Genomic DNA, 16,737 nt, shown 5'->3' with positions numbered 1-16,737 from the left:
ATATTAGGTTGGTGCAAAAGTGATTGTGGCTTAAACAGTTAAAAATAATTGCAAAAAGTGCACTTACTTTTGCACCAACCTCAGAGAATAAAGTACAGCCAGTAAAATTGTTTTAAGAAATATTTGATGATGCAGGAAAATGCCTAAAGTATACATTCAGAGAATTAAAGCGGAATATAAATAAGGAAATAATGCAGGATCTCTATTAGAAATAGGAAGAATAAACCAAAATTTAATTATAATAACCTAAATATGGTTGGCTTACAGGTTTTTAAATACTCTTGCTTATGTTTTTCTATATTGAAAAAACATTTTTAAAAACAAAGATTGCATTACTGTAAATAAAAAAAATAATTAATTTTCCAAAGATAGAATCACAAATTATATTTAAGTGATTTTTAATAATAACAATATTTTAAAGTGTTTTTACTAAGAAATAAGGTTTTGTTTTTAGAACTGTTAGCGTCAGGTAAATTAGGATTTTGTGTACTAATGTCTTTTTCTAGAGCCTTTTATGATTCCTAAAGCATTTTTTTAGTATACTATTTAATCCTCAAGATATGGAGAAAATGAGATTCTGTCCTGACCAGACTTTTACTCAAGGCCAACGCTGTGATAAAATCTAGATCTTGCAACCACAGCATCAGTATTATTGCCACTATACTATTTTATCTTCACTATACCAACCCAATAGAATCAGTATGACAGGACTACAATAAAACACATGGGAATGTAATTCCAAAAAGTATGAAACAAAAATATAAAAGACACTGGTTACAGTAATATCAACCTAATTTTTAGACTAATATTCAGGTTCATTTCCACAGCCAGATTCTATTTTGAAAAATGGTTTGATTTAGGGATAGCACAATATTTTCCATTCATTTATATTTAATACAATCATATGATTTACATACAAAAGAGTAGGTAGGTATGCAGTAAGCCTCATCAAGATAAGAGTGTTTCAGGGGACACACTGAAAGTTCCAGAGCCAAGAGTGTATTCTTCTTCTCTATATTCTGTATATTCTCCTTCTCTAGACTAAAGCAGTCTGAAACCTGTCAAGTATTTCTTTCATAAGCTAATAAAAAATTTAATAATCAAAATAGTTTAGCTCTGGAATATAACTTAAAAGACAAATTAATGGAATCAAATAAATAACTTCTATAAAGATTTTCTACATGTTAACTTTAACATTACAAATCATCAATGAGAAGAAAAATACCATGTGTCATAGTGAGTATTGATTTTAAAAATCCATCCTCATTATTAAACTAAAATATGTATGAATCAAATCATCGAAGGTGAAACAAAATTTAAAAATAGAAAAACTCAATGAATTTGTGATTACAAGGACATCTCAGTTCAGTCCTGAACAGGATATTTCCCCCCAAATGCAGCCTGAAGTTTTATATTTATTTTCTTGTCTCTATGGAGTTTACTTGTACCACTAAATATATCGTAGTACAGAAAGAGAATTTTACCACTACATAGGTTCTGTATTTGCTTAATAAGTTCTACAATGTCTAATATATCACATTTTTAAAGCCAAAGTCCTATTTTTCTTTAGATTTCAAAAATCTGGACATACGAGGGAGGACAATTAATTTCATTAACTCATCCTAGAAAAAGTGCTACATACTTCATTGCTGAATATCACTATGGTCACATTTGAAGTACTCCCCTTGGGAAGTTATGCACCCATACCAGCACCTAGTCCACCCTTCAAAGCAATTTTGGAACTCTTCTGGCATGGCCATCAGCGCTATCATCGTATTACCCTTGATGTCCTGAATGTCATCAAAATGACTTCCTTTCAATATTTCCCTTATCATCAGGGAAAGAAAGAAGTAATTGGGGGCCAGATCAGGTAAGTAGGGAGGGTGTTCCAATACAGGCATTTGTTTACTGGCTAAAAACTCCCTCACAGACAGTGCCGTGTGAGCTGGTACATTGTCGTGATGCAAGAACCATGAATTGTTGGTGAAAAGTTGAGGTCGTCTAACTTCTTCATCCAGCCTTTTCAGCACTTCCAAATAGTAAACTTGGTTAACTGTTTGCTTATACTCAGCATTTAACGGTAAAATTTAAATGTAAGTACAATAAAGTGTAAAAATTATTTTAAAAATAAAGAGAATGTGTGATTAAAAAGTACTCTAATTAGAAACGTATTTTAAATTAAATTATCAATATTGGGGTAAGACAAAGTATTCTCATTTAGTGATAAGATTAAAAGATTAACAGGCTTTCCAAGAAGTCATTAGGAATATCTATCAAAAGCCTTTTAAATGTATGTATGCCATTCAAAAAACAAATCCCATAACTAAGAATCTAGCCAAAGAATATATGTAATCAGCAATACTTTCAAAGATAATTTCCTAAAAATGTGTATAACATTAGTTAGTGGTAAAAATTAGAAGCAATCTACATAAAAATGAATGAAAATTATAGAAATCGTTGGTACATATATATATGATGGAATATTATGCAGCCATTAAAACCATGTTTTGAAAGACTATTTCACTCAGGACAAAATGTTCTTGCTATATTGATTGAAAAAATTAAAATATTAAATTTTATTTAGCATGATGCCAATTTCTAGGTAGAATTCTAAGTTATTTTTCTTCTTTATTTTTATTTGTATTTAATTTTTCTACAATAAATCTTTATTAATTTTATTATCAAGAAAGTAAATAGCATTTTTTTAATTAAAGTTTATTGGGGTGACAATTATTAGCAAAGTTACATAGACTTCAGGTGTACAATTCTGTAATACATCATCTATACATCACATTGTATGTTCACCACCCAGTGTGAGTTCTCTTTTCATTACCATATATTTTATCCCCTTACCCTCATCGACCACTCCCCTTCCCCCCTTACCCTATTTTTGTTTTCAATTGTAATAAATTATGTTAGATTTTTTATTTGTCTTCAAGTCAAAAAATCTAAAAAAGATTTTGGTTAGTAATATTTAGTTACTTTTTAAGTTATGTAAAAAATTTTATATCGATTACAAATAATATGCAGTGAATTCCAGAAAGTAAACTCAAATCTTTATAACCAAATCATTCACATAAGCAACAGAAAAATTCATAGGTGCATACTGAAAAATACTACATGTAAATATCATCCTTATTCCTAAAATCTTCAAGGAACAAATGTTTCTGGAACAGCTGGATTTTTTTTTTGGGGGGACGGGGGGGAAAGGAACCTTGACTCTCCTTATACCATACACAAAAATCTTAAAAGCTAACACTAAAAAAACAAACAAAAATGTCTCCGTGGCTTTGGCGAAGACAAAGAATTTTTAAATAGGACACCAAAAGATCAAAGAAGAAAATGTTACATTGGACTTAAACAAAATTAAAAACCTCTGCTCTTTGAAAGATACCATTTAAAAAAATGTTAAAAACAAGCCACAAATGAACGATTAAAAAATAGGTAAGTAAATAAATAAACAAGTAACAAAAATGTTGACATACATTTCATAAAAGAAGAGAAGATTGGCCCCCCAAAAAGAAAAGATGTTCAATATTAGTAGTTATCAAGACATGCAAATTAAAACCACAATGAGGTATCATTACAAACTCACTAAAATGGCTATAATTAAAAATGCTGGCTATGAAATGTTGACCAGAATGTGGAATAACTAGATCTCTCCTACTTCGCTGATGGGAATAGCAAATAGTCTAACAACTTGGGAAAATAGATGGGTGGTATCTTACAAAATGAAAATACTCTCAGCATTTGACTTAGCACTACCACTCCTTGATATTTACTCAAGACTTGTGAAAACATATCCACGGAAAGATTTATGAATGAAAGTAGCAGCTTTATTCACAATAGCTATCGATAGAACAGTAAGGTCCATCAACAGGTTGAAATAATAAACAAATTATAATATACACATGTAATAGAATACTTCTCAGCAGTTGAACCAATGATACACTCAATCTCAAGGTCCATATGGTGATTAAAAGTAGCTGGAAACAAGAGTTCATAGTTTACATTTCCATTCACCCGATTTCCTATAATAGGCAAAAGTAACCAACAGTCACAAAAACCAGACCAGTGGATGGTTGTCTGAGGCTAGAGTGGAAGAACTGACTGCATAGAGGTACAAGGGAACATTTCCGTGGGGCACTGGGGGTGGGGATAAAAATTCTATCATTGTGACATGGAATTCATGTGTAAAAACTCATAAACTTTACACTTAAATTGGAGCACTATGTTATACCTCAATAAAATTTATTTTAAAATAATAGTTTTTTAACCAGCTACTACCTTCAATCATCCCCAAAGCTATAGTCACATACACAGCATTACCTATGGACTATGGGCTCTCTTCTATAATTGCATCACCTTATTCTTGGTAATTTTCCTTTTTGTGTTTTCATTTTTAAAACTTTCCAACATTACTTTCATATATTCATTTTTCCATCCTCTCCATTTTCCCTATCCTCTTTATACAGGTGAATTAAATATACCACATACGTACATCCTTTTCAAAACCCCTCAACCTAACTTTAATAAATGTTTCTGCATGTTCTGTATGTATTGATTCATTCCACACATCCCGTATGATATGGCTGCTCCAACCAGAGCTCTCTTCAATGATAGCATTACCACATGTCGATATATAGTGACCTCATCTGCCTCTGCATCACATAGACGGTATACAAACGCAACATGAGGCAGATTTTGAAGGAGAAAAGATAGCACTTATCTATAAATTTGCCAATTTGGGCTATAAATCAAATTATGTGGGCCATACAAATTGGTAGTCACAAAACAGTCATAGGGATGTGAAATACAGTATGGGGAATATAATCAATAATATTGTAAAGATTATGTGGGGTTCCAGTAGGTACTGGACATACTGGGGGCAATCACTTCATAGATTGACCATTAGACTGTACACCTGAAGCTGATGTAGAATAATACTGAATGTCAACTATAATTAAGTACATATACAGAGGGTGCCAAAAAAAAATGCATGCACATTTTAAGAAAGGGAAAAACTGTATTAAAATCATAACACTCAATATATACTGATAACAAAAGATGAATACAAGTCATGTTTGACTTTTGCAATTACACGAGGTACTCAAAGTAGTTACCATCAGCATAATTTTAATACAGTTTTTTTTTTCTTTCTTAAAATGCGTACACTTTTTTTTGGCAGCCTATGTACATATGGTCACAGGATATAAAGTGTAGCATAGGGAATATAATCAATGGTATAGTAACAGCTATATACAATGTCAAAGGGGCAGCAGACTGGGAAGGGGGTTATCACTTTGTGAGGGGTGTAAATGCCTAATCATTATGTTGTTTTATACACCTAGAACTAATAAAAAATGAAAATTAAAAAAAATTATATGGGCGAATAAAGGATAAAAAGGTTTGGACTATGTGTGTAAACAATAACGCCAACACCAGTAAAAGCTTTTGCCATGATAACTGAGTTATTTTAAGTTTCTTAATCATCAACACAAACTGGATACTCTATAATCATGAGAACATTCAAAAACTGTCAAGTTGATCATGCATCCATCTTTCATTCATTCAACAATTAGTAGTTGAGCACATAGTATGAGGCATGCATGGTTTTAGCTGTTGAGTACAAAAGTGGACAAAACTAATAAAAATTCTATCTTAGCCAGTTTTCTCCGCTGCAACAATATGCCTTACTGACAATGAATTCCAGTAGTTAGAAATCAAATTTGTCCATCCCCATTTTATAAGTAGACTATTTGGTAAGTAGTTTTATGCCCAACTCTCTACTCAATCAACTCCAGTCTTTATGGAATTGAAAATTAGATCTTGCCCTCAAAATACAGATATAGTCTTACTGCATTTTTCTACTTATTTCATATATTGTCTCTCCGACATTTCATTCATAGGTTCTGTGTTCCTTTCTCCCCTTCTAAACATGAAAACAGGAACATGTCTTCTTTATTTTTCTAACCTCAGTTCTGACACAAATCCAGCACTCAAATATTTGTTCATGAATTGCCTCAGCTTATTTAAAACTAATTAAAATTCTGAGTACTTACTTTATAAAACAACATCGAAACTCAGTTTTACAAAGGGGAAAACTTTCTTGTCCCTACCAATTAATCTGCCAAGGGAATCAATTTAAATGGTTTAATATTCCATTTAGTTACCATCTAATTCAAGTGGTTTTAATTAATGAATCAAACTGTAACATCTTAGTCTTTATTTAAATAAAGATAAAAATGTCTTAGTGCTATTGTCTTGCATAGATAATAAGCAGCATTGCATTCTCCTTCTATATGGCAGCTGAGTATCAACAGATCTTTACTTTTCCAGAAACCCTCACTGGTCCCCCATTTCCTGGAGAACAAAGTTAAAAATTCCTTTCCTCAGCACTAGACATCCTTTAAAAATTGTCTTTATCCTAACTTTCAAACTAAAATCTAGAAGTCCCCTTTATATCTGATCCTGCTCCAATCAACCAACTCATTGAATTATCATATCCTTATTTTGGGAAAAGCAATAGCTTTCTCTTTCCTTTTGACACCTACTTCTTCCCAATTTTCACAAGTCCACATAATTTATATGCATACTAGTTTATTTGATATCTCTCTTATAGCAGCCACCACTTTCTATTTTGTAATGTAGTTATTTATGTATATACTGGGCATGTATACATCATATCTCCACTGAACTGTATGATTCTTGAAGACATGTTCCATTTGGTTAAACTCTGCATATTTCATAGCACCTACCCCAGTACTTTTATTTAATAAATGGCTGAAAAAATGTAATAATTGTTCTTATTAAACTTTGAAAAACATGGTGCTTTTACTGCTAACAATTTTTAACTATTCTAAGACTTTAGAGGCTTGGCCCCGAAGGAACCTGCTGAAAAAACCTAAATCAATTAGTACACTGTCGAAATTCAATAAATGCAAAATTACTACAGTCTGAAATAAGGGATGGTAAGACTATCGAGTATGTTTCTCCTAAGTTATATTAAATAAAACATGTTTTACACAAGGTCAGTTATCTAGAAATAGCCTTCTTTGTTATCCAGAAATATCCCTATTTGTGTAAGTATTTTATAAATAGTATATAAATGTTATGATTACTCTGCCTAAAAGGATTCAAGGCATACCTGAGTCAGTTCAAAGTCTGGGCTCAAAAGACGGACAAACTAGGCTATGAGTCCTTTCTTCCCTGTACCAGTTTTATAACCTTGGAAAATTTAATTAACCTTTGTAGGTCTCAGTTTCTCATATGTAAATGAAGATAATAATAGCACCTACCTTCGATATTAGAGAATTAATTGAAATTATATATATAAAGCACCTAACCTAGTAAACCCAATAATCATACATTATTACAATGTATTTTTATTTCTAACACTGATATATCTGTGTGGACTGGCAGAGGGATCAGAGTGAATTATGAATAATAGTATGAAAGGACTAAGCAAATATCAAAGGTCAAAAGTTTATAAGACCTGTTAATATTTGAACACTATTTATAGACTTCATTGAAAATTATCTGGGAAATATATCCCCTTAATCCAACTTGACTGTATCTATAAGTCCCACTTTTCATCTGACTACAAATATTACCATCTGAAAATTCCAGCAGTCATCATAATTTATTCAGGGCAATTTCAATAGTGACAATGCATTTTAATCAATCACACTCTTCTACCTCCCCACTCCCAAGGTAAAGCCATATTTTTCTTAAAAAAAAAGACACAAGGAAAATCTGGTATTAGTTTTAACACTGTAATTTACCAGTTTTCAGTTTCCTATCATACCCGTGCCCTGGAACTTTCCCCTAAAGTACCAAAGATTAATCAAACAAAACAATAAACATTTACTGTTTAATAAATGAGTACATTGCTAGGTGTTAATGTTATAAGGAGACATTTTAGAAAGAAACAAAAGAAAGGGCTGATGCATTAGCCCATTGTCAAAAATCCAAGAGAGCAAGGCTTCTTGTGTCCCCAGATTTATGAGAAGAGACCACTTAGTTTCCCAGACCAAGGGAAACATGGAGGTATACAGATGAGCTTACCAGTCAGCAATTCCACCCATTTTCTTGATTTCCCCCAATTCAGAGCAGCAGTGGGAGAGTCTTGAGGGACATAAATGAGTAAGAGTAACTTTGTAGAAGCTTAAAATGCCAGATAAGAAATACTGTTTTATAATAGATTTGAAACCCAAAGCGTCCCTAGGAAACACTTTCCTGGCTGGAGTTTGTATATCCTACTGACCAGGGAGATCTTGTAGGGCCCAGGGTGTCTCTGAGAGTGAAGACAAAACACTCAGTTCAAGTTTTCAGAATATGTCCTCCATATTGGTTCTGAATAAAAGCATGCTACTTGAACTCTAGTGCAAACTGCATTTATTGATGACCAAGTGCTTTACTGAACTTAGAGTATAATAACCAAATCCTATTCTACTGGTTGTTAAAATTCTGGCACTTCCCCTTAACCTCACTGTGAGATAACAGAAGATATATAAATTGGTCTAGTCTCCTATTCCTGGCACAGAGCTGCTCTAACCCTTGAAATTTCCTAAGTGTAAGAGCACTAGGAGCATCTTTTGTTCTAATATTTGGTCTTTGACCCTGGTTCCAAACACAGAGCTACTAAATCCCTTAGAATTTCATGTGTGACAAGAGGGTCTTCAGTTCAGATGAGGTAACTCTTAGTGGCCTTCTGATGGCTCCAGGATGGTGGCTGATCACCAGAGAGACCAAGTCATGACTAGAAGCTTGGAACTTTCAGCCCCACCTCAAACTCCAGGAAGTGGAAGGGGTTGGAGATTGAGTTAATGATCGATCATGTCTATGTAATGAAGCCTCCATAAAAATCCCAAAAGTATGGGGTTCAGAAAGCTTCTGGGTTAATTACTGCATTTACATGACAAGAGGGTGGTGCTCCCCAACTTCCTGGGGACAGAAGCTCCTGCACTTGGGATCCTTATGGACCTCACCATATGTATCACTTCCTCTGACTGACTGTTCAATCATATTCTTACTATATCCTTTATAATAAACTGGAAAACATAAATGTGTCCCCAAATTCTGTGAATATTCTAGCAAAAATTAAGGAATCCACAGAGTAAGTCATGGGAACCATGATTTATAAGTGGTTGGTCAGAAGTACAGGTGAAAACCTGGTACTTGCAATTGGTGTCTGGAGTGAGCGCAGTCTTCTGGGGCTGAGCCCTTAACTCGTAGGATCTGATGCAAACGCCACGTAAATGGTGTCAGAATTGTAGGACACGCAACTGATGTCTCAGAGCATTGCTTGGCGTGGGGAAAACCCACATGTCCGGTGTTAGAAGTATTTGTGTGTATGACTAAAATAGAAACACAGAATTGTTTTCCAATTCATTTATTCTGACTCAGATTCCTCACATGTAAAAGAACAAGACGAATAATACCCGCTTCACAGATTTTTGGGGAGGAACATTGACTGAGTTAACATTTGTAAACAGTTAGAGTAGTTAACAGCTTATAATTATTGTTGCTATCATCATTGGCTAATGCACTTATCTTCATTTACATACAAGCAGCAATTTTTTTCTTAGATATTTTTCCTTTTTTCGACTTGGGTGGGGGAGAATTTCATTATTTCCCAAGTATGTGTAATATGTTCAAGATTCAGGATCAGGTAGAGAAAGGTAGGATCCTTCCTTTCTTAAATATCATAACTTTATATCCATTCTGTCCTCTGTGATGACGAGAAGGCCCTTCTGTGGTTTCTAAGCAGATCCCTTCCCATCATCAGACTACACCACTTCTCATATCAGACTGCACATTATCTGTGGACTGACCAAGAGCTAAACACTAAAAGAGTTCACTTTCCATAGCTTCACTGAAAAAAAAAAAACAAACACAAAAAAACCTAGAAACATATAACTCTTCATTTGGAGACCCGCATAATTTTTTAAAACCATAACTCATTCAGTTCATTTTCTGGATGGCAACTGATGCCCAGAGAGATTAATTCACTTGCCCGAGGCACAGGTCCTCAGTGGGGAGCCAGGAGTAGGAGCAGATATTGCACAGCGCTCATGCAAATCTGCCACACAACCTCGCTTCCCCACTTTGTGTAAGTACCCTGCAGCAGTACTTGTCTTCTAAACACCTAGTCTCTCAAATATCTGTTCTAACTCTTCCAACTTGGGAGCAGCAACACTTAGTATTCTATAACAGTTAGGAGTTAGAAATATTCTCCAATGTATTTTAGTTCTAGGTGGCCCCAGAGTGGCATAAGAGTCAACCTGCTCCTTTAACTAGTACTAATGTTATCAAAAAACAATCTTTAAGGAAATAGAAAAAGAAAAGGAATCATGGGTCTGTATTAGAATCTAATATTAGAGAATATCTACATGCTCCCATCAAGTCTTTGAAATAATCTTTTTTTTTTTTTTACAGCATCATTCCATAATTGATGTATAAAATTATAATGCTGACTGGCTAACAAAGATTCCATTATATTCCATAAACTCCATTTAATAGAGAAGAATGTAATCCATTCTAGATAAAAAGTGTTCATAAAAGTGATTGCTTTTAAATTTGATTATTCAAAGTTTAATAATGTAGCCAACTTCCAACTGAACAATTCCACTCAGTTGTCTAACAAGTGTCTCAAATTCAACAGGTCTAAAACACACTCAGTGTCCACCCACATATCATTTCCTACATTCTCTCCTCTTTCAGGAACTTGATTGAGTCAGATAATGCCCAGTAAGAAACCGGACACTTGTCCTTGACACTTCCCTCTCCTACACCCGTCAGAGACAACTCAAGCATCCAGCTGTCTTACTCCCATACCTCTAATACCTCTTTATTTCACCCACTCCTTTCATAGCTCACTGCCACTACTCTGCTTAAACAGGAACCACTTCCTACACAGAATTCAAGGAATGCTGCCACAGCTTCCTACCCAGCCTCCATGAATTGAATCCATTCTTACTGAAACCATAGTTATCTTTCTACAACACAAATGTGAACGTGTTTGCTCTGTCTTTTAAACCCATTTAGTGGCTTCCCAATTTTTAAATTCATTCAGTGGCAATTTTTCATTCTTTGAGTTATCGGTATTATGTAATAAACACATCAAACCCACATATAAAAACAAATCTAGGCCCCTAGTACTGCCCCATATTAAGTAAAAATATTTACCCCCATCCCATGCCCCTATATTCCTCCATGCATGACAATCAGCATCTTAAATCCCATATTCATAATTAGTCTTGCTTGCTTTATATAAAGTCTTATTGCATCTCTATATATTCCTAAAATGTATCTTTGTAAATTTTAGTCACTTTTAGCTTTTAAAACTGTATCCTGCTGTATATCATCTTTGAGGGACATAACGTTTATACTTATCTTACTATTATATCATCAATATGAATTCATATTGGTGCAAGTCACTGTACTTCATTCTTTTTGACTACTACATGCTAATCCTTTATATTGATATATCACTATTCATTCATCAAGTTTTCTTTTGATGGACCTATGGGTTATTTTCTACTTTTATTTTTATGAGCCGGAGTGTTATGAAATATTTGTATACGTAGAAGAAATTGTCTTGAGTGTTGGGTCATACACAAATGTTCCGATTTCAGAAATAATGCCAAACTAACTGCTGTCTGAAGTTATAAAAATGTGGAGATGCAACATCTTTAACAATTGGTGTTTTTTAGCCTTTTTAATTTTGGCCAACTGAATGGATATAAATAAATATGTAATTGTAGCCTCGATCTGCATTTCCCTGACCACAATTGATGTTAAATATTGTTTCATAAATTAGTTTACTATGTGTGTTCTCTTTTCAAGGAAGTATCTATTCATATCTGTTGTCCATTTTTTCCTATTGGACTATTTGGGCTTTTCTTATTAATAATAGGAGTTATTTATATACATTTGACAATAATCTCTCAGTTGCATGTTTATTAAACATCCACAGTTTGAAATTTATGTTTTTTCTTTCTTTAAGGTATATTTGAATGAACCAACTTTCTCAATTTTAATACAGTAAAATGCATCAATATTTTATTTTATGTTCAATGTTTTCCCTTGGTGTTTTAGAATTTTTTTTTAATTCAAAGTCTTATAGATACCTAATTTCTTTTTTTATTAAAGTTTATTGAGGTAACAATGGTTAGTAAAGTTACATAGGTTTCAAGTGTACAATTCTGTAATACGTCATCTATATATCACATTGTGTGCTTGCTACAAGTTTTAGTTTTGTTTTTGACATTAATACATCCAAAGTTGATCTTGGTTTGGGACATGAGACAGACATCCCATTTCATTCGTTTTCCACATGGATTACCATTTTATTTTCAGCTCCATTTACTGAGTAGCCCTTCTTTCCCCCACTGCTGTGCAGTGCTTTCTCTGTCATATACTGAATGTTCCAAACACGTGTGACTCTACTTCTGGGGTCTGCGTTCTGCTTCACTGGGCAATCTGTCTACCCTTTGCATCCCTTTGTGGCAACACTACAGTCTTAATTACTCTAATTTTATCTATATTTTTCTCCTGCAGAAGTATCCTGGGCATTCTGTCATCTTATAATTTCATAAAAGTTATAGTATTTTTTTCGTTGACTAGTCATTTCCTACTTTAATGTTTTAGACTTCAGCTTAAATGCCACAGCCTTTGTGAAATATTATTTAATACTCTAGATCCATTTTCCTCTACTCAGAGCATCCCTCTCCTCATCCTAAGACCCATTATATCCATTATGCTTGGAATCATTTCTAAATTACATTCTTATACAGAGAGACAGAGAGAGAAAGAGAGAGAGAAATGTTTACTTTGTTATTGACTATGAGTTCATGACAGTTGGTACCTCAGTTTCCTTATATCTCCATCCAGGTATTACTATGTAATAGTCACTTAACAAATAATTTTTTTAAGAGTTACTTTCTCCTTTGAGGTCTCATCCAGAATAACTCCTCCTCCTTGCCCCTTGCTGTGGACCCCATTCATGCTGGACAGCAGAGCCTGGTAGAGCCTCATTCAAACCTTTCAGGCACATGCTCACATTTAACAGATATTGATAAAGGATTACTGTCGGCCAATACTCCATTGAGGGGTGTGTGCACATCATCTCATTTAATTCTCAAACAACCTTGTGAAGCAGGATTTCTTGCCTCTAAGTCTCTCATTTTAAGTGACAACACTAAGGTTTGGTTCAGGAATTTGCCAAAAGTCACATAGCTAGTTCAGGGGGTCAGAGGCAAGAACAAGGTTGCTCAACAAAGCCTGGAATTTTAACTTTGTAGTAATCTTGTTATGCCAGCTGTGACACAGATATCTTTATGCTTATGCTTAGGATTTGTTTTTCTTTGCCCATTACCTGGCAAACACATTGTGTGTTTTTTAATTGAGATATAATTGATGCACTACATTGTATAACTTTAAGGTATACAACATGTTGATTTTTATTTTATTTTATTATGGTCAACATGTTGATTCGATAGGCACCTAAATAATTGTAGATTTGATGAACAAATTAATGAACATTTCTTAAAAATTAATTCAGAGTTATGCTAATATTAAGTATTAAAAGTTGTTTAAAATTTAGAACTAGAAGTGATCTTAGAAACCACCCAGTCCAAACCGTGGGTTTTAATAATGGAGACACAAAGGTCCAGAAAGATCAACTGTCTTTTTTTAAAGTCAAAAGGGCTGTTTTTAGTATATTTAGAAAAAAAAACTTTCAGTCAGCTGAGTTTTGCACAGCATCATGTGCCTGTTAATAAAAGATATTTAAATGTGTGCCACAAATTCTTAAATGAAATAATATTCTGAAATAATAAGTAAAGATAGAAAATAAAATTAAACCCCTAAAGTCTATTTTACTTATTCAAGACAAACATTAATGTACAATATTAAACGAGTCTTAAGAATAAAGACAATATAGTTTAATTTATAAGTTAAGTACAAGGACAAATTACTGTTTTTGCCTTGCATCACTAAACTTGACATTTTTAGATTTAAGACTGAGCATTAAGGATTTAAATCAGCAAAATTGTACTTTTTTGTTACTTGTAGAAAAAAGGCTGGTGCAATTTTGCTGAATCAGATTATAACATTTTGTGTGTGTGTGTGTGTGTGTGTGTGTGTGTGTGTGTGTGTGTGTGTGTGTGACCAATCTAGATGACTCCATTCAACAAATGACAAAGTGATCATTGAGAACTGATGTGATCCATCAAAACACATTTCCACTGTCAGCCAAGTAGCAGCTCAACTGATTCTAACAAAGAAGAAGACACGACTGATTTATTCTGGGATTTTAACTGACGATCAGCAAATCAATCTCCATGTTCATTTATCAAAAGCTGATGGATTCATAATGTTCTTCTCTTTGAATAGTTCTAGTATAAAGGTATAAAAAATGCACACAAACTACCTAAATGGATCTTGGCTCATTCACTTCCAAAGTATTTTTTCTCAACCTTTGTACTAGTTAAAAGCTACAGTGAGAAAGTTAGACTCATTTTGAAAACAGGAAGATAACCAGAATTTCTCAAATTGAGCAAGAGCAGGATTGCAATCTAAAGCAAACTCAAGATGTCCAAAATTGTGTTTTAATAAAAATTAATTTTTGGAAATACTCTTCTGTTTCCCTGAACCCCAAACAAGCAGATAGTAACAATGAAATTCTGTTTAGTACCACATTTTGATTAATAACTAACTTCAGAAATATATATAACACTAAAAGCAGATTAAATTCATTATATAAATGCAAATCTCAAGTCAGTAATTTAGAACCACTCTTTCCAAAGGTACAAATGGTTCAACTGGGACTCAAAGTTTACCTCTTGTTATATTTATGAAGGAAGATTTTGCTAAGCAGAGAATTAATGTTAACTAGATTTCAAGGAAAAAAATGTTTAATTCAATGAGACTAAAACTAAATTTAAGCACCTTTAAGTATTTTAGAAGTACTCATTTACTAGGAATATTTCAAAAGTCTACTTACAGATCTAGAAGTCAACAAAAAGCATAAAGAAAATTATTTGGAATAACTACAGGAAAATAATCTCTATGACTTCACTTAATAAACCCCCATTTATATAATACATATCACTTTGACTCTTTAGAATTCACTCTTATCTAGTCATTGAAACTGGTATTTAAAGAGGTAAATATTGAGTTAAAGTGACCTTATAATATACTTGAAATTATCTTTTGCCCTTAACATATGGCAACAATCTGATGGCCCACAGGCTGAATTTAGCCACCATCTGTTTGGTGTAAAAAAGTGTTTGTTTGTTTGTTTTATTGTTTTTGCGAGGGTCTTCGGGGGTATGATGTGCAATTGTATTTTGCTATAGTGTCCACCGTCTCCCTTTAGGAGACATACATTCCTAAAGGGACATACACTCCCTTTCCTGTGTATGTCATGTGCTTCGTCCCTAAGGGCTTTTTGCTTCTGGAGGCTTAAGTTTAAAATCTTGTCCAATTTGAATATTCTCTAAATTCTTCTTCCCATATAGTCACAAAACATAGGAATTTTAGAATTGGAAGGTACCTTAGAAGTTAGCTCACTCTTCTAATTTCTTCCTACAAGATACTGAAGTCAAGAAAAGTATAGTAGCTTTCCCTTGGTTAAGTGTACATTAATAGTTCTGCCAAAATGCTCTTCTAACTCAAAAAGTTAAAAAAAAAAAAAGCCTTGTGTTGGAGTTTCTTGCTTTGTCATGAGTCACCACCCTTCTCATCTGTTCAAAAGTAACATTTACTTCATAAGCACTTACCCCTGAGAGCAGGTAGCAGGGATCTCTCCTTCTTGTCATCACACTTGTTGCATTCACTGAAGTACAGTAGTAAGAACACATCAACCAGAACCCACATCAGCGAAGTGGCTAGAACCACCTTGCAGTAAACAAATCTCCTCATGTCTTTCCTTGATTTCTAGTTAACACATAGATCGAAGACAGATGCTACTATAATAAATCCAAGCCACAGGGGTGAACTCCAGGATAAGAGTAGAATGCATCCCACTGCATTTAAAAAAAAAAAAAAAAAAGGAGAAGAAAAGAAGAAAAAGAAAAGAAGATTCCATTACTACAGAGTTTGTTTTGTATAAAGAAGCTTTAACATATAACTTACATAATGTTCCCATATATATCAGCACCCAGCCTTCAAATTCAGAATTAAAAGTGCAAACAAATGAAAATTGTAAGCAAGCCAGATGGCTAAAATTTGAACCACTAAACCCAAATCAGCCACTACTCTGCTGGACCCTTGACAAATATTTCTTCAAGTTGTACTGTCCTGTCATAACGTTCTATACAGCACCTGAATTTACCCTGCTTCAGCACTTTCGAGGAGCCAATACTGCTGAAATAGAAATCATCCTGGGATACAATATATTCTAGAAAACGAGAATAATAGGGCCAAACCTAAAGATTTGCTGTGAGGACTAAATATGATGGTAATGCTTATAAACCACCTCGGAGAACACAAAGTTATTAATATTAAGCTACAGAAAAAAAATCTCAGATTCTGAAAAAATGCAATTATATGAAATAAGTCATCAATTGTTAAGCTTTAAAAACTCCTTCTGGTCTACACAGAAAGAGATGTTTATTTTAGAATGGACAGCATACATTAAAAAATTATCAGAGGAGAAATAACATACTAGTGTAAAGTGATATAGAATAACTAAAGTAAGAATTCTAAAAGGCATAACAAAGACATGCA

General features: G+C 33.6%; 1 protein-coding gene across 6 annotated transcripts in view; it reads right to left on the bottom strand.

Annotated features, from left to right (window-relative positions):
* The window catches only part of GALNT13 (polypeptide N-acetylgalactosaminyltransferase 13), a 462,057-nt gene that overhangs the window by 387,093 nt on the left and 58,227 nt on the right, over window positions 1-16,737 (bottom strand). For all 6 annotated transcript variants that reach the window (XM_074336508.2, XM_074336503.2, XM_074336499.2 and 3 more), the window contains exon 3: window positions 15,789-16,034. In XM_074336508.2, coding sequence (XP_074192609.1) covers window positions 15,789-15,930 — 142 coding nt within the window. In that variant the 5' untranslated portion in view covers window positions 15,931-16,034. The remainder of the gene's footprint in view (window positions 1-15,788; window positions 16,035-16,737) is intronic.

The sequence above is a fragment of the Rhinolophus sinicus genome, chromosome 17 (genome assembly GCF_057876585.1).
Source record: "Rhinolophus sinicus isolate RSI-liver-muscle chromosome 17, RSI-T2T, whole genome shotgun sequence".
NCBI classification, from domain to species: Eukaryota; Metazoa; Chordata; class Mammalia; order Chiroptera; family Rhinolophidae; genus Rhinolophus; species Rhinolophus sinicus.
The sequence above is the reverse complement of the archived record's forward strand: the minus strand, read 5'-3'. Positions and strand labels throughout refer to the sequence as shown.